Raw genomic sequence first — 23,283 nt, forward strand, 5'->3', positions numbered from 1 at the left:
TCAAGTGCAGGGTGGGCATCTTTAGCACAGCTGAAACTTAAGGCCAAAGCCATTTAAGCAGAGCTGCTGACAGCCTCCAGCACCTCTAAACAAAACCGTCAGTGCCTCTAGCCCAAAACAAATAAAGTTGCACCGAGCCAGACAGGACCCGTTACAGCACAGGCTGTACAGGGAGATTAATACTTCACAGGGAGCAAAGTACAAGGGTTTCAAATCTGACACACTTCCAGAGCTGACATCACTCCTGGCTCTTGGCAGCCGAAGATTTTCCTGGGGAGCTGCTGTGCTGCAGGTCCCACGGCCTGGAGCCCGGCCAGCGCGTTTCCTATTCCACACACATCTGGCACTTTGGAACCCTTGTGCACCTTGCAGAGCTGCAGCCAAAGAAAACCTTCCCAGGAGCGAGGAAAGCAGCTCAGGCAGAGCTGCGGGCAGAGCGCTCGTCATCGTGTGTGTTCTGTGGGATACGGGGCTGCAGAAGGGCTGCTCCCCGCATCCTGCAGGAGGTGGCAGGCATTCAAGAGGCAGTTTAAGCCTCTGTGCTGTCACCCCTCTTAATATATGTATTTATTTTGGATGCTGAACTTGTGGAACTCAACAGCACAATTAATCTCATTTAAGTGGGAGCGAACAGCACCAAAGAAAAAGTGCAGTTATTACTTAACAAAGGGCTTTCCTAACTATCAGCAAGCCAACTACTGTGCTACTGTTCTGCTGCAACCTCACCTTCTGCTGATGCTCTTCAGACACTCTTAGAGCCACAGAAAGTCTTTAATTTCACACCGCCTAACTCAGAGAGCAACCGTACTTCAGTGCATTCCAATTAAAGCAACACAAAGGCTTCTTTCTTTTTTGAAATTGTGCATTGACAATTAAAAGTCAACAGCTTGGGCTCAGCCCATTCTGGGGGTAACTTCACTTGGCAATGAGTAGCCCAGAAAGAAATCTGCATGGAGATCTCAGTCTGAGCACTCAGCACCCCCACACTGATTGCAGGGCCCAGGGAGCATGGGGTTGGAGCCCCAGTCCTCCAAAGCATTTAGGCACCATGTCCATGACTCCCCCCAGCCTCTGAAAGCAGTTGTGCTCATGAACCTCAGGGTACTTCCCAGGAAGCATTCTTCCATCCAGCTGTAACCAGGTCCGTGAGGCAGAGAGGTCGAGACCCTCCTGGTCCCTTCCCAATGCTGCCACCAGACGTTACTGGAACTTTCCAGCTTGCAATGCAATGCAAGCAGGCTAAAAGTAAGAAAGCAACACCTCCAGCTTGTATTCAGCCATTCTGGAACAGAAGGCTCCTAAAATCACCTTCATGTCTAAAACCACCTTCAGGGCTGCTGGAAAGCTCCTTTGATTAACAACACCTGATAACTATGTGCAGCAGAGCTATCCCAGCACTGAGCAGTCCATGCCAGTGGGAAGCATGCCTTCCCCTGTCGCTGTACATACAGAGCTTGATGGCCTATTTAATAATGTACCACCTCCCACTGCAGAGGGGACACACACCCAGGCAGCACGAGGGGCTCTCAGATCATCTCCTGTCACTGAGGGCACCGCAGCCTTCCCCAGCAGCCCAGCACTGTGAGCAGCCTGCATGCAGCACCACAGGGGCAGGGGAACAGCAACAACATCCCCTTCCTACAGCTCCACTTCACTTAATTATAGACATCTTCGCATCTAACAGTTCTTTACGAGGCTTGGTGGCTTTGGGACATCGATCCCAACCCATCCACTTCATAGTGGTCCATTATTATATTTTCACATGTATACAAAGCCCTTCCATTTAAAAGTTAAATTAATCATAACTCATCGATTTGTTGTAGCACGCTCAAAATGCAGTTCTCCCTAAAGAACCGTGCTGGGCAAGAGCCCCTTGGCTTTGTTCTGTTCGAATTCCTGCTTAAAAACAAGGGAGCAGAAGGGATGGCATGAAAAAAATCCAACACTATCTGAAACAAATGCGATGTCGCATTGCTGTTTATAGGCTGTATCTGAAAAGCCTGATTTTATCTAAAGCTGTAATTAAGGTAAATAGGTTAATGACTAGACTCACTTAGATAAAAGCAAAGGCTGCTGAAGCCCGTGGTAAATGAGTATCTTTGTGTATAAATATCACATACCAGGCATCAAAGAAATAAAGCAGCTGAAAAGGTTTCCATCTAAGTGGAAGGATGCTTCTGATGCTCCTATTGCTGAAGCCAGCTGCAGCTGCTCCTTTCAGCCACCCGAGACCACAGCCACCGACCTGCAGTGGATGTCACCCTGCTGACTCTAAGGTGGCCTTAGAGTCCAACCACTGAAGAGCAGAACTGGTTTCTAAGAAGGACTAAACACTCTCATGCTTCCGTGCAAGCATCAGGTTGGCCAAAGCATCTACAGATCGAAACAACCAGTAGGGATAAACACAAAACCAGCCCTCAGCTATGCTTGGGTTCATCAAGATGTGTGTTATTCCAATGCATCCCCTGCAAACAGATAGTTCAGAAAGATTAAGCAAATCAATAGCACTAATAATTTATTCATTGTGTTGAACTGTCAATAAGCAATCATAATGCTAAAGTGCCTGACTCTTACACGAAGGTGAAGCCTTTCCATTTCCTTCTCTCTGACCCCAGGAAGGCTTTTGAAACAGCAGCTGAAGTCCATAGCAGGCTCTGCAGAAGCCTGCACCTCCAAGCTGTCATCCTTCTCTTTTCATAAGCCTATGAGACAGAGCTGAGATGACCTCTGCAGAAGCTGCTGCAAGCGTGGGATGCATGGTGAACCCAGGACAGAGCCTTGGGTTCGCATTCATACATTTACAATGTAGAGGCATATTAAAATTACAAGCTTGAACAAACACACTGGAACAATAACACATCAGAGTCCTGTAATTGGGCCCTGAAATATACTTAGCGAAAAATACAGACCAGCTGCAATGTTGGAAATGCTCCTAATGCAATCCAAGGTAATTATTGGTAACAGACCATCAAACAAGTGCATTAATATGCTCTGATCAGAGAGAGAATCAGATGGGCAGTCTGGCACAGCAGCCTGTACCTGCAAATTATGTAAATGATTGGAAAGAGCAAAGCCCCAAAGCCCTAGAAACACTAACTGTAATGAAAGTTATTAAATGCTATTTTTGTTATCCGCTGGTGTTAACATTATAGGGCCCATTTGCTGAGGTAACTGTAATTTTGCTGCTGAGCAGCAGGCCGAGCTGAATAAGCCTGAGATTTGCCATTTTAAAGGGCTCCATCAAGCTAAAATGACTGCCTGGGATTTGCATGATTTCCTGGACAACATTTAAACACTTGCGGCATTTTTCCACCGATGTTCGAAAGGAAATCCACTCACGCTGCTTTTGTTCGAGGCAGAAGTTCCTGTTTTCATTTCATGCACCACGTACATGTTTGATCTGCAAACATCATAGGAGAGTCTGAAAGGATCTCCTGTTACAACGTTATCTATTTCTGCACTTGAACTATTTAAGTCAAGCGTATTTTTAGGACATACTTTCATCTTTCAATGCTTGAGAAAGCTAAAAACATGCAGCACGATGCAGTCTGCAGTAATGCCTCTTGAGAACAGTCAACTAGAAAGTAAGATTATCAAACAGAGGACACAAAGCTCTTTCACCTATGGGCTACAATTACAACTCGAGTAGGTTTTGTGCTGTTTTCCCCAGTTAGCAATTTTACATAATCCACAATATAAATAAAAACACACCGGATGGAACAGCGTCCAGAGAACGCATCATCCCTCAGCTCTTCACCGCCCTACAGAGTAGCTCTGTGCTCAATTTCAAACCTTGGGTGAAGAACTGAAGGCACGGAGGAGCGACACAAGACGGGGATGTGCTGCAGTCAATGCAGACAGCCCCAAGAACCAGGAGGACACACAGCTCAGCAGTGATATCCACACACAGAGGATGCTGCAGCCCAGAGCACAGCCACCTCTCCTGAGCGTTTCCACTATTTGCACCGAGCTCAGAAAATTACAGTGATATTTTATGGTTAATGGTTGGAACAGGACCTGTGAAGTCCTTCTTGCAGCCCCATTTACAACACAAACACCAATGACAGAGCGGCAGATGGTCAGAAACACTCCCCCAGAATATTCAGGCGATTCTACTTGAATCCATGCCCAAATCATTTAACCTTAATGGATTCTTTCATTAACAACCAAAGAAAGGGAATCTGGTTGCCAGGACATTAAAATCACTTTTTCAATTATACCGTTATAAAATCGAACAAATTAGCTGTAATTCTTAGCTGAAGCCTAAATGAAAGCACGACTTTATGAAAGAAATGAAAATTGATTTGGATTAGTGGGCATCGAGGGCTTTTTAAAAATTAACAAGATTCTTATGACTTCATAGCGTGGATGGATTAGCTGGAGGGTTTGCTGCCCTGCGTTTGGTACCTGCCAAGGCAGCGCAGCTGGCCCCACTGCGTTTGTTACAGCGGGTTCTAATGAGACAAAGGGAAGAGGATGCAAAGATTGAAGCTGGAAACCAATGTGTGGGGAAGCTGGGTTCAAATTCACCTGTTGGACCTGGCCCAGCTGGATCATGACAAAAAGTAGGGAAATCAGAACCTCTCAGCTGTAGCAGGACACGGACTGCGGGCTGTATTACTTTGTTTGGGGTGGTCTCACTCCAGGATCAAGGCAAAAGTGCATCGGATGCTTCACAAAAAATAAAAACCAAGCCCAAGATACTTGCTGCAAAGAGCACACAGCCTTAATACAGACTATTTAGTTTTACTTTTACACCGCTGCAATGGAACAGGAGAGTGCACTCATCAAATTACTGTGCTTCTGCTGAATGGCAGCAAATGCCAGGGTAGGGAACAGTAATTTCCAGCTAAAAGCATTGGACCTTTCTGACCCAGCCAGCCAGCACAGATGAGCACACTCGACCATACCTGGGAAATCTGCCCTCCCAGGCTCACTGCTCACTGGCAGAAGCTGGCACTTCTCACCACACTGCACACACACCAGCACCCCTCCGTCCATCAGCTGAGATGTAAGAGTGCCTATGGGGCCTTCTGCGCATCCATTGACTGTCTAGGAGAAGCAGCTTATTATTATAATTATTAGTAACAATTATACAACTATTATATATGTTAATATATGTCAACAGAATAAGAATATTAACATATTCTCTACAGGGTATTCCACAGAATTAATGAGATCTAGTAATGAGACTAACCTCTCTGACATCTTGCTGATGCTTATTTCTAAGCAAGCAACTGAATTCAGCACGCATCTGCTCAGGGAGAGCACTGGGCTGCAGCTAACTCAGTACCTGTAGGTCAAAAGGACACAAATGCTGATGAACAGAGGTTAGTTCTCGCTTGGAGCAGTGATGGAAATGGTAGACAACCATTTGCTTCTGTTACCCACGCTATCAAGCTAGTACCCTCTTCCAAAGGAACTGGCAGACAGTTCTGAGCAACCACGTCTCAAACCACACCAGCTGTCTCTGCAATGAATGCCAATCAGCCCCTGAGAGCTCTCTGCCATATTAATTCAAGCGCTTCACAGGGCCGTCCCTATTTGCAGACCCACCTCTGCTCCAAGACCCTCATGCTTGGCATGCTGCAGGCTGAAGACGACTCCAGTGCTGTTACCAGGACACAGCTCTGTGAGCGTTTTAGCAGGGCTTCCCATCCTCTGGAACTTTCCCATCACTCTCAGGAGCCAAGGAAAGAGAAACAAGCTCTCCCCAATGCACTGAGATCAGAGGCAACCCTAAGTCCAAGGAATTGCTCTCGGGACAGCCCCAGGAGTACACAGACAGGGCAACTGCAGCGCTGTTTTGCAGCCTGCCTCCTCTGCAAGCTGGGCAGCTCTGGAACAGCAGACAGCTCACATCATTTCAGCAGCAGACCCTTAGAGCTCCTACTCTGGTGTAGTGAAACCAGCAGGAAAATTCCTCCAGACTGAGGATGGAGGACTCAGCCTTAGAGAAGTTGAGAACAAAAGCAGCACCTGTGCCTCTCCCATGAGAGGCACAGCACACAATGCTCGTTTTCCTCCCAGAAAACGATTTTGAAGCCACTCACTTCGCAGCCCCACCTCTGGGCACGCTTTCACCCGCTTCTGTTCTATACTGAGTATTTGCATGGATACAAAGAGCCCCACCTCTCAGCTGCTCATCTCCACCTGCTGTGTACCCTTCCCCAGCAGAGGACAGACTACACAGAGGGCCTGTTTGCATGCAGACAGCCTCCAAGGAGCCCTACAGAGGAACAGAGCACGTGAGCACCTCACACCGGGAACTGTTCACTGGGAGACGGGCATCTTCAGGGAAGGTCAGTGTCTGAGATCACGCTGAGAACACGGTCAGCCAGGAAAAGCCCCGTGAGCCCTGGTACTCTCAAACACATGGAAGTGGGCAGGGATGGTCAACAAGAGAGTCAGCCTCTCCCCAAAAGCACAGTGGTTACAGCAGGTTAAGATCCTCTCTGAGGCTCTCGGCCCTCAATCTTCCTGCAATTTTTTTGGCCCTTTTATACGCACATCAGCACTGTCCTGGCAGGTCAGTTCTGTGGACGCTCAGCCAACAGGGAGGCTGCCAGCACCCTGCGCTGGGTACCCCTCGGAGCGTGAGCCAGACAGCACTGTCAAAGGGCAAAGAATACACTCTGCAAACAAAGCCTCTTTGTTCCTCTAATTTTGTTCCAGTTAAGTCAGTTCAGCTGTTCCATATAACCAGTCAAAAACATTCAGCATTTCCCAAAGTATTTTAAGACTTCAAAGATGTAAGTTGTGTTTTGACACTTTTAAACTGCAATAGCTTTTTTTTTTCTTTGCGGATTTCTTTTTGTATTAAAAAACAAAGCTGTTTAATAAATTAAGCTTTAAAACAACCACCACTGCTCTGCTTTTATCATGGCTTCAATTAAAATATTGTTTCTTGAAGACAGCTAATGACTTCTGAAGGAAAAAAAACGGAGTGTTACACTGAGAATGTTTTCAATGGATTCCATTTGTTAAAACTTACAATTAAAACCAAACTCCAAGCGGGACAGGCTCAAAACCAGGGCACTGTAAGTTGGCCCATGTCACTCATCTGAATTCAGCACTTTCCAGCCTTAAAGGAATGTATTCACCCCCCAGAAATAAACTCTCATCCATATCCGGTGCTGTGATCCTTGGAACAGAGGACAGCCACCCTCTGAAAGAGCCGCATCCACCCTCGAGGTGGGTCTGTGGGAGGTGGTGGCTGCAGGGGGACACACAGGTAACCACGAGCTCCCTGTGGGAATGCATGGAAGGAGATGCTCGCAGTGATCTGGGTTCAACAGAAGCAGTAGTGAGGGTGAGCACAAGCAGCTAACAGCTCTCCAGCACTCACCCATGAGGAAAATGCAGAAAAAGCACTGCTCAGACCAGTGCCCGGCAGCACGGCAGACGGGAGCTGATCGGGAGGCAGGCTGTTCCAGAACAAAGCTTTCTGCATAACCCCAGCAACAGACCTGACCTTTTCATCTACAAAAAGCAGTCAACCACTGCTGAGCTCACGAACGTGGGAGATCTGCCCCTGCAACTTGTTTTGTTAGCAGTGCTGGGGCCAAGGCAGCGCTGACAGTGATTGCCTCCTGTCAGGAAAGAGCTGAGCAGCTCGGGGACCAGACCCGGGCTGAAACCAAAGCTGCCCCAACTCTCCCTGCGTAACATGAGTGCTGACACTGACCGCACACGGAACCAGAACTCGCGTCTTCAAAAGCAAACAGAAGAGGGTTATAAAAACTCATTAGCTGCTTGTGCTTACAACAGTGCTCTTCTGCAAAGCTGTACCACAGTGGGCACTGGGAAACAAGCACACCTCTGAGCACCTCTTAAAGGCAGTGCTGGGATGGACTGGGCCGGGCCGGCTTCGCAGTGCCAGCAGCACAGGCACTAATCCCTTCGTTTTGAGGCCAAAGCTCCGCTCACACAGTTCACAGTGCAGCCCACAGCCAGCTGTGTCAGCACAACCCAGAGAGCAGGATCAAGCAGCCGTGGGGAGGGAGCTTTTAAGCCCGCGATGCTGCCAAATGCTTCATATCACAGCCCTGCCTATTTGCATTTCTGCCTTGGGCCCCATCTGTAGCTTCCCAACCATGTAAAAGCTGTCCCCGGGGAGAAGGGAGGCCACTGTCCATTTGTTCAATGTGTCTCAGGCGCATCCAGTTTCAAATGAACTAGGTGGTAAAACCCCTAGCACTAATCTCTGCAATGCAATTCTGAAGCTCTTGTCACCTGGGGACGGAGAAAAATCCAAACTCACAAAGCCTGGTCCAGCGGCTGTGCTCAGGCAGTGCCAGCAGTGCCCCCCAGCCCCCTGGCAAGCAGCTCTGCCTCTTACCACCTCCAACACAAGCACTCCACTCTTCTCCACTTATTGGGAAATGCTGATTTACACTTCAGTTGAGGTGATCTTGTAAGGTAGGTCTCCAAATGCAGCCTCACTTAAATTCAGTTAGCAATAAGTACATAAGGAATAAAATACCTTCAAGACATGGTTACATCCCATGGCAGAAGCCTTAATGGGCTGTATTTTTAGCCCTGGAACAACCTGAAAGCCAGTGCTGACATACTGCAACGCTGAAACTATGTCACTGCAAAGCTATTTCACTACAAGCCACAGCTCTCCTTGCACAGACAGTTTCTTCCATGAGCCCAGTTGAGTTGGTGCAAAGTTCACCAGCACGCACACGTCTATGGCAGCCAGAAATCAGCCCAGAATGCCATTTAAAATTGAGAACTGGGAAAAAGAATCCAAGAAATGCAGGCGACTGGTCCCTTTCAACACACATCTCCGCAGAGGTCACTGCAGTGACTTGGAGCTGGAGGAGGGCCAAGGCACCATGCAGGCGCCTGTCTGAGGTGGCACCCAGGCTCCACGCTGGCTGTGAGAGCAGAGGAGCTCAGGCTGAGACCACACATCCTCCTGGGCCTCCTGGTACTGCAGCAATGAACACAGAGCGCCACTGAGCTCCGCACCAGCCTCGTGCTGCACCTGAAGCCCTTCTCCCTGCCCCTTAGGGAAATGGCAATGACCTTTCTGATTTAGTACGATGGTGCTGCTCTGACAGGCTGCAGGCTGGGCTGGGAGTAGCCGAACATCTTCCTGTTCCAAAGAATTGTAGATCAAAAACCTGAGCTTGACGAGAAGCTCATGGTTCAGACAGCACACAATAAGCAAGGGGTGATGTTGGTCATGCATGGTTGGCAGCAGTTGTAGCATGGATGGCCTGCAAGCCTGGATCTCCAAAGACTTCAGTGGCTCTCAACCTGCAGAGATAAACTGTACCGTGCTCTTCTGGAAGCTGCTCACCCCTGCACAACCCTGGAAGAGCTGGAGTGAGAGCACCCACACAGTCCTTATCTCCCTCATTAGGAGGGAAAGAAGTTGCTCAAGGATCTAAAACTGAGTTGCAAAACCACGTCAGGAAAGGTAAGCTATCTGTGAGCAGCCCACACCACTCCTACCCTCAGGATAATAAAGCCATTAGTACAAGCAATGAGGCTGTTACATTGTTGTTTTACATGGCTATAATTTAACAGTTCCTCACTGTTTACTTTAGGAAATCTACTCTTGAAAGGTCTATAAAATTATACACTCTTGATACAGTCTGAAAACATTGGCATATGCAGGGATTTCTGTTCTTTAATAAATCCCATTCCCAAACTAGTAAACACCAGCTTATAGGAAACATCTTTTGTTTATTGAAACTAAGTTGCATGCGGACGTTTTAAACAAAAAGAAGGTGGGAGGCTAAAGGGAACTGACAGATTGTTTTCCACTTTCATTTTGCCTTGTGTCTAAACAAACAGTTCCTAACAGCTTTGTTTTCCAAACCAACTTTCTCCCAGCTGCTGCCTGGAGCCTCAGAAAAGGGAAGCGATGCTCAAACCCTGCAAGAATGATTTGACTTTGCGCACTCACTTCACTCAGCCCTGGGTGTGTGGATACCCAAACCACGGGCGGTGTTACCAGGAGGAAGCAATGGCCCTGCAGAGGCTGGGTAGCTTCAGCTACAAAGCAACAACAGCAGGGCTCAGTCAGAGCCCATGCCATACAGGCGGAACAGGGGCAACCTGCCCTTTGCTGAGCTCTTGTGCCAGCTTGCTTGCCACATGATCAACCTATTGCCTCCCACCCAGCCACGATGCTTGCCAGCTTGGAAGAGGACTCTGAACCCATACAACAGAATAATTAAGGGCAGCACAGAGACACTGACCCAAAGAAGATCCAAGAAACTGTGTTAGGGTTGAGCACATCTAATGTTTCTGCGTTTTTCTTTATCTGAAAGATCAAAGATCTCAATCACCAAAGATCTTTCTCATCCCTCTGCCTTCAGCTGTTGATCAACGATTACATTCCTCCACTCCTCTCCCTTCTTTCTATACAGTTTAGTGTTATTTAGACTGTATCTATCTGAGAGCTCCTTGCCTACACAAGAGATGTGGCGACGCTGCTAAGGATTTAGGATATGAATAGCTGTCATGTTAATAGAACTCTGACCCCCATTTCATTCAAATACCAGAAAATTCCTCAGATTTGACCATAAATGGAGATATGCCTCCATCAGAACTCCAGAGATGCTGTGCAAACACATGGCTCTCACAGCCCTCACATGCATATCACTGAAACTTGCCCCATCTAAGCCTCCACCACAGGTTACAGGCTTGTTGTGCATATCTCAACATACTTCTAATGAGAAAGGAGGGAAAATGCCAAAGTCGTCCACACCTGGGCTGCCAGAGTTATGCACTGAGAGCTTCCTGCCCAGGCAGCTATCAGCTTTATGGCTACAGATGGGGCTCAGCCCATGTGCTCCTGCAGGGAACCCCACAGCATCCACACAACCAGAGAACACCACTTGTGCACCAGCCCTTCCCCAGGGCCCTTCCCTCCCACCCCAGCACAGCAGCTAACTCTCCCTGACAGCACACAGATTTCACTGCTACTCACAGCACAAATGAGGTAATTAGGCTGAAATCTTCAAAGCCTTGCCATTGCTGTTGGTAATGAGACTCTGCAGTTCACCTGAAAATAAAGCAAGGATATGAAGAATGGGATTCACCTGCTCTGCCAACAGCCTGAGCTCTGACTGCAGAGCCATGAGCCAAACAGCCTTGTCTGGCTTCGAGGCCACTCACAGCAGCTGAGAAGTCCATGGGCAAATACAAACCTTAGAAAGAAGAGCATTCATACACAGAAACCGATGGCACGACACGTCTGCCAGTAAAACATAAGCTACAAGAAGACAAACTCTGATGTTTCAATCAGTGACAGCCCTTTTATCTTGCTGTGTTCCCTGCAGAAAGGCGGCAGATCACACCTCTACTCTTACCTGAAAAAGCCACCTGCCAAGAGAGGGCAAAGAACCCTTCTGCTGGGGTGATGCTGCTCTGACACACATCCCAAGGCACTATTCCTCAAACAGAGCTTAAAGCTTTCTCAGAAGAAAAAAAAAAAAAATTCCCCAGGATGTATTTAGAAATATTAATTGTATGTTTTTGTCAGGGCATTTTTGTGCATTTTTAAGTTAAGCAAATAGTCTCTCATTTGCTCACAGTGTCTTGATGGGCTGGGGTTCAATCTGGAGTCTCTGCTCTGGACAAGGTATACAGGGCTATAACACAGGGCACATACAACACTCCTGTCACAAACAGCTCCAGTCTCAGCTCTAGCAGGTAATGAGAAATGTGCACATTCAGCCCCACTTTCTGCTTCCCCCACATAGCCCACCTGTCCCAGGTGTCCTTGCCATCTCAAGGCACTGCAACTCTCGTGCTGCAGTTAGAAAGTCACCTACCCCAAAAAGAGAAGTCAGGCTCCTCGAACTCCTGCCAGCTCTCCTGCACTTCCCAGGTAATTGCTCAAATCGGGAATTAATGGGAAATAATGAGCCAGCACACAGGGAAAGAGAAGACAATTCAGAACAGCAACAAAGAAAACTAATGGGAAGTATGCTTTAATAGCTCACTGTAGATGGCTTCCAGCCTGTGTCACCCTGAGAGAGGCTTCACCTTCGCAGGAAGATGCAGGGGCCTGGGCACGTGTACCAGCCACACTGCAGGGGAACACAGAGGAACGTGGCAGGTCTCTCCTTCCTTCTGCAGAGCAGGCAGAGCAAGCAGCGAGCTCAATCCTGCAGCTCCATCACCAGCTGTGCACGGCCTCTTGGAACTCACAGTTGGTCTATGCTTCCTAGCCTGGCTGCGGCTGCACTGACATGGGCTCCCTTCCCATGTGCAGACCAAGCCTGGCCTTATCTAGCTGCACTCCGCTCCTTCTAGTTATCACTTAGCCCACAAAGGCATGTTATCAGTACAGCTAGTCAACCAACCCTATGTGGACAATAGCAGATAAGAGGGAAGGCTTGAGAAAGGGGAAATAAATTATAAAACGTGAGGTGCTGAACTGTTAACTCGTTGGAATGTCCACAAAGGGACAACACCATAACTTCCCAGGGACTTGATCATCGCAGGACTTGGCATCCCCTTGGCACAGCTTCTCACATAGATCAGCTCTAAAAGATAATCTTCAACTGTGACTTACAAAGTCAGTTATGACTGAGAACAACATGAGCCTGTAAAGCTCAGGGACCACACTAGGAGGGACAGACAGACTGCCCATGTCCACAGCTGCTGGGGTGCACCTGGAGGGGCAGCGAGGAGCACCTCCTGAGGGCTGCTAGAACCAAGGGTCAGACTGGGGGGAGACATTCCCTCCTGTTCCAAATTTAAACTTCTATCTTAACAAGAGGAGGAAACGAAATTTCGCAGTCTGTTCCAAAACCCCTCACACCTACTTTGCTATTTACCTCTCCAACATCAACAACACATTTACCCACTGTCAGCACGAGCTTCTTTTCAGAGCATGTAAATCTTCACTTTTTTCAAAGCTGCAGCCAGTTGAAGCCTGACAGTTTGAGGACAAAGCACCGAAGGAACTGGCTCCGTTTGCAAGCAAACAAGACACGCTTTCAGCTCCAGGTAGAGCATGGCACAACGCCTGGGGACTGCCACACTGCTCTGGGGTCCCCCCGCATCCACAGCATCCATCTGAGGTGACGCTTCTCCCTCTGTCCCTGCACCTGTGCTTGTTTCACTTACCAAAACCAAGATGTACCTTTAGGCAGAGCCCAAATTACCATTTTTTCCCCACAGTGCGGAGAGGTTCTGCCCCAGCACCCCAAACTGCTGGATAAGCACTATGGATGGAGGTTGCTGTGGACCAAGGAACACAACCTCATTTGCTCGTAAAAACAGATCTATTTCTATTAATCTAGACTAATCACTGCTGTTTCTCTCCTAATGATGTCCTGTGTGCCTCAGCACATAGCATCAACAGAGAAGAAATCCTCTTCTTTAGAAGCAGGCAACTTCAGGGCACTCTGAATGGTGCCTTCCCCTTCCTAAGGAAGATAAGGATGAAGACTGTGCCCCTCCAAACAGCCTCTCATGTTCAGGCCAGTAACAGCCGCGCAAAATCTCTTTGACTTTATCCAACTTTTACTACTGCTGAGCAGGGATTAACATTAATTGCACCCATCCCATATTAGCCAAGGATTATCTATGAGGCACCAGCCTATAATCACTTGCGTTTTCCAGCAGAGACCTTACGCACATCGCTGGGATAGCTGGTGGGATAATCCCAGTCACATTTCTAATGAAATCTACATAAAAACTGCACATCCACACCCTCGTCTTCCCCTTTCCAAAATACCTAATTAGTTCAGCTTAGGGAACACCATAAAAATTAATACTGTGAAATTTCCAGTCTAACAAGTTTCTGGTGAGAAAAAATATTCCCTACAAGGGCAACATTTTTTGTTTTTTAAACCACAAACTTTAAAATATGCAAACAAGTAATTAGTCCTGAGGAATTTTAATTTACAGGCCTGCATATACCATGTACACACCGTTGGGTCCAGCTCCCGGCTCCATGCAGGAGCCACACTGAAGTTTGGCACGCAGCAGGGAACCAATGCCTGCTTCCCAAAGGCAGCGAGGTCCCACCAGTGCTTTCCTGCTTGCGATGCACCACGGCTGCTTCAGGCAGACAGCCAGGCTGCAGCAGGAGACTGACACCAGAAAGCAGCCGCTGCGATGCGCAGGTGATGTGGCCAAGGGAGAGGGCGAAGCTCCCCGTGCTCCACCTGCAAAGTGCTGACGGAGGACACGGCAGAGATTTGGTGAAAGCTGCCGCAGGACTGAGTGTTACTCTATGCCAGTGTAACTGGAGTGACAAACCATGGGCTGTGATCCCAGCAGCGACAGCAGCGTTTCTGTTTAGAAGCTATATGGAAGCTGCACAATGCACCCTGTCTCCAAGTTTTCTGTAAGCAAGATTCTCCTGCAAAACCACGAGTGTTCCTCAGTGCCAGGCTGCCTGCTCACCAAAGTGGCACTCAGAGCTGAGGGTCTCTGCACCTTTCCCTCTGCTCCCTCTGACCCAGCTGTATGGCCAAGCTGAGGCAGCAGGTGCCCTCAGGACTCGCTGGGGTGGAATCACAAAGCCAGGCTCTGAAGAGGCACAAAAATCCGCTCCGCTCAGCAAACACCGCTGGGAAAAGCCAGGCTGTCCCTTGCACTGCCCTCAGCTGCAGGATGGCAAGCAGGTGAGACCCAAGGACCTGTACACGTTCAGCTTAGTGAAGCACGGGTCAACAGGGAACTCAATCAGTGCACACACACAGGCAGGCTTGCACACCAGCACATGCCTTCATAACCACCAATAGAGCACAACTTGCTGCATGCAGCCTGCATGCAAGCGCACGCTACTGAACGAGGACACCAAGTAGCTTACCAAGGGCTGCAACAGGCGAGCACCCACTTCTAACAAAACAAAACACGAAGTCAGAAGAGCGTTGCTTTTAAGGAGATGCTCTCGCTTGAGTGCCAGCAACACACCCTGACTCTCACTGCCTGCAGAAGAGCAAGGCAGCCGGACTTCACTAGCCTTAAAGCTGCAGTATTACAAACGAAGTGCAGACTGACGTGACGGCTGAGCCTCCTGCCCTTGTGCTCAAGCGTTACCGAAGCTTTTCACCCCGCACTTAACTCCCTCTGCTGCTAAACAGCGAATCCTGGCAGCTGCCACAGGCAGTAAGGAAATGGGAAGCGATTCTCTGGCAGCAGCTGGGAGAAACTGCCTCCTCTCCCCACTTTGCATGTAAAGAAAAGCCCACAATAGCACTTGAGGTACTGCTGCCCACCAGATTTCCAGCGGCACACTCTCGAGGAAAGCCTGCAGACAGGGAATCTGCTTCTGAAGGCGCTCTTCAGACAGATGACGTTTGACTTGGGGAACTCATCTCCTCCAGGAAAGGTTCTTTGTTTTCAGTGCGGAGAAAGAGTACAACAGAAAAGAAAGAAAAGTTGTATTCACTGTGCCCCAGGAAAAACTGAGCTCAAGGGTTTTGACCAATATTTTGATTTCTCTGTCAAAAGCTGCAATCAGCACTGACACAAACAGCTGGCTAGAGAGCCTGGGGGGGGCAGGAGGGGTCAGTTGCACCCCAGCTTTCAGACACTTCTCTTTCCATCACAACAACTGCCATTAATGGCAGTAATTTACATGGCTAGTAGGCAGCACAACGTTTACAAAATCATTCTGGGGAAGAAGGACCTAAACAATTCTTGCCAAGCCAGCAAAGGCGCTGCTGTTGGATCAGCTCTGTGTTTCTTTTTTCCCCTTTTCTCTTCTGCGTGCGTTCTGCCAACACGCTCTGCTACACAGCAGCACAGCACAGCACTCAGCACACACAGAGTTGCGCCATGCATCCTCCCACTCCAGGGGCAGACTCAGCCCAACAGCAGCAGTGCTGCCCCAGCCCTGCAAAGGGTACCAACCCAGCAGGAAATGATGGAGCAGCAAGCCTGTGTGCCCAGATCCCCCACCCCACCACTGTCACAGCCCCAGGCGAGCGCCAGCATCTCGCACACGAGCCTTATCTCCACACAGCGACAGGTTCTGTCACATCCCAACCTGCTGTGCATCGCCCTGAACATCTGCTGACCCCTGCCCTCCCACCCTCACCCCGCAGTGAGCTGCACGTCGCCCGAGGAGCTCGCACAGTGCTTTGCCCAGAGCCAGGCACGCCAGTGGGACGGGCAGGGCACGGACACAGCGCGGGAGCCGTGGGTCAGTTTGATAAACAGAAGGGCTACGTGAGACATCTTGGTAAAGCAGCACCGGTATTTCCAGAAAGGCGAGAGCATGCCGTGTCACGGGACAGCTCTGGAGAGGTAACAGCATCACAAGGCATGAGTTTCTCACTAAACTCCATCATCTATTGACAGCCATTCAGGAACTCTCATGCACGGCCGGCAGAACAAAGCAGGGCCCACTCTGCCTCAGCTCCGAGTTGTGCCAGCCCGCCTCCCTTCTCAGGAGCAGCCCTTCCTGCTCCATTCCCCAAAGCCTTACACTGCACAAGGTGGGAAGCATCCCAACCCCAAAGTGGTTCCAAGGTCTAAGTAAGAGACAAGAGCAGGGAAGTAAGGGAGAGCAAGAGAGCAGTGCAGACCCAACATAGGTGCAATACATTCACATGATAGACTTCAATTCTCCCATCAATTTGGACTAAGAATAGCCTCTTGGGATGCTCACATTTCATTAATACACCTTTAATACTAACAGCTTGTCCTCAAGAAACCCACACAGTGAGACGTCTTGGAAAAAAAAAAAAAAAAAGAAAAAACCCAAACAAAGGAAACAGGGAATAGAGCACATAGTTCAACAGCTCCGTTACATTTAACAGGGCAGCACCAGGCAATTCCATTTACAATGCAGACACATTTTTAAATAATTTCAGAAGATTTGGTATTAATGTTCCAGCGGAGTACAGTAATTGCTTATCGTAGCAGCCACAGAGCATGTTTACTATCCGCTGACATAATAAACTGCATCGTATTACTCTCTGCTGGACTTCTCACAGAAAGCAGATCCCTATCACAGCAGCAGGATCCTGAGGATTAAGGGCAGAACGGGATCTGCCTCACACACAGACACCAAAGGCACCGGTGCCACCAGCAGAGCCCAGGCCAACACTACAGGCTGTGCCTGACCTGCGGGTCCTACCGCTGTTCGGAAGAGGGAAGGCAGACGGACAGGCAGACGGACAGACACACAGCACGGCCACGTCAGTCTCTTTCATACAAAGCCAGGAGACAAACCCTGCAGACAGCAGGTCCAGTTCTGCTCCAGAAAGCAACAAAATTGCACCAGAGTTGATTTTGGCCCAACGTGTACTTGGCAAATACTGATAAGAAGGATTTACCATATCCCTTCCAGTATTACAGCTGAATATAAAGCAAACATTTGCTTCCTACAGATAACAAAATGACTACGATCGCTCTGGGTCTATAAGGTTAGGGTTTCTTCCTACACCCAGTCCTCTGTGTCCCAACAAAATCCCCTCTGTGAAACATCAGCCTCAGTCCTCCTGCAGGTACCCACTCACCTCACGCAGAGATACAGCCAGGGATGGGCTTGGGATGGATTCCAACAACAAATTACAATCAGATTAAATATTAATTCCCATCTTAATTATATAAGTATGATGAGGCTTAATGGTTGGGCAGTCATTTAAACAGGAGAGAAGCGTGTAAAGAGTGCAAGCAGCATCTCTTACTCTGCAAATGCCAGAACTCCTGGGATTCTTCCCCAGGAGATCAGCCAGGCTTTGGGAAAGCAGCTGTGAGGGAGAGGGTTCCAGCCTCCCAGTGAGTGATACAGCACCAGAAGTCAGCTCCAACCATGAGCCAACCTGGACAATGCAGCACCCTGTCCTCAGGGCACTTACATGCTGATGATTAGACAAGTACTGAACACTCACTGATAGATTTTATCCTCTCAACACCTTGGACACACAAGAGAGAAGTGTGCAGCACCTAAGGATTTTTTTTGCCCAAGGATGGGCCCTGAGGAGACCAGAGCAGACAAAGCAGCTGGCCTAAGATGACAGTGGGCACTTTAGTACTACACCCCATATGACACCACAGTTTCCAGCACGATTCCTAGCTGCAGGTGACCCCGGTGCACTGGGCTGCCAGCACACACAGGGACAACGTCCTCCCTTCCTCCTCAGGGAAATGCAGATTGCCAAACTTTTCCTTGTTGAATTATTGCTTACGCCACTTTGAAGCTGCTCGTGCACCATCCGCGATGCGCTCACCCCGCACCGGGCCCCCTGCGGCAGATCAAACTTTGTGCAGCTGTCAGTGGAAAGCCTGCTGCAGAAAGTGGGAGAAACATCAGAAAACAAGCTGGTTCTGCTTCACTTTAGACTTCAAGGTAGCAAAAGGAGAGGGCATTAAAAAGAGAACAGAAAGAACTGCCTCTCCATATGGAGCAGCAGGGAAAACAAGAGCGCAACCAAACCCGAGCTATTTCTCTTTCAGCCTCACATGCCAGCAGAGAAACACCAGCAGAAACCCTGTGCACTCTGCAGCAGCCTCAGCCATCAGGGTTTGAAGCCTGGCTGTCCCAGCAGACACAGCTGGCAGCAGCAGCCTCCGGTGGGATGAACCTGTCCCTGGCTACGCACCGCAGGCACATCCCCACTGCTGTGCTCAGCGCTGCCAGCACTCCATGGGACAGGAGGGTCTCAAATAAATGGAAAAACTGGGCACTGTGCGACTCCCCTTCCCCACGTAGCTCATTCTGCCTCCTCACATCCCACCCTGCAGAACACACACGCAGGGGACATCCTGTGAACGCGATCCTGAACAATGGCAATGCAGAAGGCTGCCGGCCCTGCAGGGCTGCGGTGCCGAGAAGAACACAACGGGAAGGGCAGAACAAACCAGAGCTCAAAGTTAGGTGATGTCAAAACAGAAAATCTTCTCTGCAGCAGCAGACAAGCTCAAGCACAAACACAGGTGACACAGCCCCAGACGGATTTCAGGGGATCATTCTGATGGAAAGCTCAGCCCACCCCCTGCAGACAGCCCCTTGCCAGAGTGCACCAAAGAGGGTTTTCTTCCCCTTAAACTCAATCCCACAGGGAAAGCTGCCTCCAAGCAGGACAGGCAGAGGGCTTTCAGAGCCTGGCTCACAGCCCCAGCTCGTGCAAGCTGGCACAGCTGCTGCCACGTCCACCCAGCAGGGACGGCTCTCCAGCCTGCTTCTCTCCAAAGCGCTCCATACCCAGCGAGCCTTGAACTTCGGATCAAACCACGTGGGCTTTGGGATCAGACGTGCGCTCTCCCAAAAGCGTTTCAACCCTCTGCCAAATGAATTTCAGACTGAAACGAGTGTGGAATCAAAGCCACCTGTTGGGAAGCACACCCGCGATCCGCACGTTTGCAGTCTGCATGGACAGGCGCACGGCCCATCGCCGGACCACAAACACAAACAACCTTCACCGGCTGCCTAATTGCTGGTGGAAAAGCAGAGGAGGCAGGGCTGCAAATGGCCACAAAGCTTTCGAAGTTTGCTTGTTGAAGTGGGTTTGGAAACAACGTTCCGCTTCTAACCTTCTCTGCTTTGAATCGCTGTGCTCCACCAGCAGCCCCAGGATGTGCTTCGCTGGAACAGAGGATGGCTCTCAACTGCCCCTCCTCACCTTAACCTGCAGGGAGGCTCAGAGCTGAGGGACACACACACACCGGTGACAAAGGGATGCTTCTGTGGACCGTTATCTGTTGCCACCAGAACGCTGCACCCTCGCCAGGAGCTGCCCCAGCCCGCACAGGAAACTACGCAATGCTCCAAAAATAATAAATAAATACAAACATCTTCCACCACATTACCTTCCTCCCCAGACCCCTTTGTGGTCTTCGAAACCACAAAGTCTGTACTCAATTAAGGCATTCTGTCGAATCTGAAGGCATTAAAATAAAAAAGGAAGAAAAACATCCAGTGTCACACAGGGCTGAGCTCCCACTGCCACCTCTGCTCAGAGGGGACACGGACACACACACGGACACACACACAGCACCGGGGGCTTTAGGAGCAGCTCCGCACCTCCTCAGGGCTGCGGATGCATTCCCAGTGGGTGCAGGGGGCATCGCCACGCATCCCCGGACCCCGCTGCCGACTCTGTCGGCCAAGGCGCAGTCTGTGCCCGCGCACAGCGCCCTCCACGCCACCACCGCAACGGGGCCGAGACCCGGAGCCCTCCTTGAGCCGGGCAGGCAGCAACCCGGGCGATGCTCCGCAGCGGGCGCAGGGGCTGCCGCCAGCGCTCGGCCTGCCGCAGCCAAACCCCCAACCCAACCCCAACACCGGGCGATGGGAGACGGCCCCGGAGCTCTGAAAGGGTCTCACCTCAAAAGGTGACCCCAAAATGGGGCCCCGAAAAGAGACGCGCTTCAGTGGGCGGGAGGGGGGACACGGGAAGGGCTGAGAGCCGCGGGGCTGAAAAGGCGGCTGAGCGAGGGGAGCGGGCGCTGGGGGGACGCCGAGGGGCCGCTGAGGGGACAGCCTCCCGCCCCGCGGCTGAGGGCTGGGGGCAGCTGGCAGCGCGGCCCCACGCGTGACCGCCGCCTCCCGCGGTCGCGACCCCGCTCTGCTCTGCTCTCCTTCCTCCCTCCTCCTCCTCCTCCTCACTCACCTTGCACGGCCAGCACAGCGAAGCAGACACAAAGCAGATCCTCCAGCGCCATGTAAGCCCTGCCGGGCGCCGGGAGCTGGGGCCGCCGCGACCGCATTTACGAGGGGAGCGCGCTCTCCCGCCGCCCCACCGCCATCTTGTGCGAGCGCCCCGGCCCCGCGCTGCCCGCCGGGCCCGCTGCCGCCGGCGGGGGGAGGAGGAGAAGGAGGAGGAGAGGGGCGGCCGGGCTGTGCCGCTCGCCGCTCCGCCTTTGTCAGCGAGCTGCCGCCGAGCAGAGCCCCGCGCCGCCGCTTTCTCCTCCTCCTCCTCCTCCTCCTCCCGCCCAACAGGTTGCTGGCAGCCGGGGCCGGCCCGCTGCTGAGGGCAAGCGGCAGGTGCGGGGCTGAGGGGAACGGGGCTCAGAACGGCTCGCTGAGCTTTCTGCTATTGGTATTACGATTCCTTCTCGTTAGGGATGTTCAGTCACTTATTGGTGCGTGTCCGGAGAAGGGCGGCGGTGCCGTGAAGGAGCGCGGTCCGGCGGGAGCGGCAGCCGGGCCGGTCCCGAGCAGAGCCGTGCCGCACGCAGCTGTGGGGACGGGCGGCGCTGCTCCGCCGTGCGGTTGGCGCGAAGCGGGAGGCGGCCGTGTGCCGAGCGGACCCAACGCGGAGCTGAGGGTGTGACAGGAGGAGCGGGCAGCGCAGCTCCATCCCGCAGCTCTCACGTGCAGAGCTGAAGATTTACAATCCCACCTGCTCCCTTCTGTGAGAGGTGGCTCTAAAGGTGCTGTCGGATGGCTTTAATGAGGCTAGAGGAATGTCTCCTCGTTGTGCCTGCTCTGGTCTGCTTGCAGACACACCCCTGCTCTTTCTGCCTCGTATCCTGGACGTTCCTCTCTCCCTTTAAGCAAGGAAACCTTTACCTAAATTCCAGTTGAGTCCAGCACGATACAAGTAATGAAAAGTGCTCTCTGGCTGCCTCCTGTGCATTGGGCTTCAGAGCCTGCAGGTGCGGTCCAGAGTCAGAGAACTTAAAGCAAATGAAAGAGACAGAAGTTACTCGTAAATTCAGGAAGATACGGATTTAACGCAGGATACCAGTTGTAAAAATCACCACGTGCTGTTCTGATTCCGGGCTGAGCTCCCCCCCCCCCCCCCCCCCCCCCAGGAGCTTAGTGCCCTCCTGTTCCACAGGTAAACCCTTCTGCCCACAGCCATCACGCAGGGATCGGTGCTGGAGATGCTGGAGATGCTCAGGTTGCTGCTCTCCCAAGCAGGACTGAGCGGCCCGTTCTTACACAGCCCTGCCCTGGTTGCCACCTGCCTTTGGCTGCAGACAGGTCTGCAACGTGGGGCTCTGTGATGGATGTGAGCTGCTCTCATTACTGGAAGAGGGGCTGCTTTGTCTTTTGAGCCAGCATTAGTGCTCGAATGAGCCTGGAGGTGGACAGGGGAAGGGACGGAGCTGAAAACTTGACTGGCAACAGCAATATCAGCTAAATCAACCCTCTGCTCCAGCTGCCTGCACAGTCACCCACAAGCTGGTGCCAGCACAAGGAAAGCAATGGGAACAAGCAGGCAGAGGCATGAAGAAGCTTTCAACGGCAACACCGAGCCAGATCAGCTCAGACTCATTGCAAAGCTGCAGCCTCACTCATCCCAGAGCAGGAATCTCTCAGGGACCCTTCCTACCAGGATCACTTCTTTGCCAGACTTTTGGTCTGGGCAACTCCTGCACGAGGGAGCGTTGACTTCCAGACGAGAGAAGCAACGGTAGCCTCCTGCTCTGTATGTGCAAGCAATGCCAAACAGGAGCAGCTGGTTGCACATAATAACATGCATTGTGTAAGTGAGCAACACAATAAGCAATTTGCTTGACAACCCGGGGACATCAGGACAGTTCTGTATAACAGAGAATAAAGAAAAGAGGAAAAAAACATGTGATGACCAAACCCTAAGGGAGCCTCAGTCTACTACACATTCATTTCATTACGCTTGCTCTTATAAATATTTATTACGCTGGCTATCTCATCATTCTTCCAGGAATGGGTGCTGTGTTACTGCTGTGCCCAGGGAGGGCTTTCCCCCTTCCCTGGTTCTGCTGCAGGCAGTTGTTGCTTGCCAAAGATAGATAGGGAGCAGGAGTGGGACATTAACAATGGAAAATGCCACATAAAGTGGGGCTCTGGGGCTGATATTGGCAGGTGCATTGTTAGGAGACAAACAAATAAAAGAGGAAAAGCCAGCAGGTAATGGGATTAGGAAGCTCATATTTAAAACACGCTCACTGCAAACAAGGGGCTGGTCCTACAGCCAGAAACACGAGTGCAGAAACCTGCGTGCACCCAGGACGGGCCAGGCTGGATTCAGATGAGTGCTGGGCTGTGAAATGGCTCACAGCGAGACCAAGGCTTGTTCTGAACAGCAACATCACCTGTCTGCACATGGGAACCATCACGTTAAAGCAACCTGCATACATAAAGCTTGGGGTTTTTTTTGTCTCTTCGGCTCATATCACTGCCTGGACATCCTCCACGCCCTGCTCCCAGCTGCTCACTGGGACTTGTCACCCAAGAGAGGATGTGAATGATCAAATGCTGACCTGCCTTGCACAGAGCCCCACCTCTGGTTCGTCATTCGACACAGTGGCTGGGGTTGTGTTTCTGAAAGCCTGCTTCAGGAAAACATGCTGAGACAGCCCAGATTGGGCAGATTTTAGATGAAATGAATGTTTTGTTCAAGTTAGCCT

The 23,283-nt window shown here is 50.8% G+C and overlaps 1 protein-coding gene across 4 annotated transcripts in view; it reads right to left on the reverse strand.

The window, feature by feature from the left end:
• The window catches only part of IGDCC4 (immunoglobulin superfamily DCC subclass member 4), a 76,775-nt gene extending 56,077 nt beyond the window's left edge, over positions 1–20,698 (reverse strand). For 3 of the 4 annotated variants that reach the window (XM_025154131.3, XM_004943893.5, XM_003641826.6), the window contains exon 1: positions 20,556–20,698. In XM_025154131.3, the coding sequence (XP_025009899.2) occupies positions 20,556–20,652 (97 nt within the window). In that variant the 5' untranslated portion in view covers positions 20,653–20,698. Of the gene's footprint in view, positions 1–10,954; positions 10,975–20,555 lie in introns of those variants that run through there. The other variant, XM_040706662.2, reaches the window with a different exon arrangement.
• Between the last annotated feature and the right edge of the window lie 2,585 nt (positions 20,699–23,283).

This window comes from Gallus gallus, chromosome 10 (assembly GCF_016699485.2).
Source record: "Gallus gallus isolate bGalGal1 chromosome 10, bGalGal1.mat.broiler.GRCg7b, whole genome shotgun sequence".
NCBI lineage: Eukaryota > Metazoa > Chordata > Aves > Galliformes > Phasianidae > Gallus > Gallus gallus.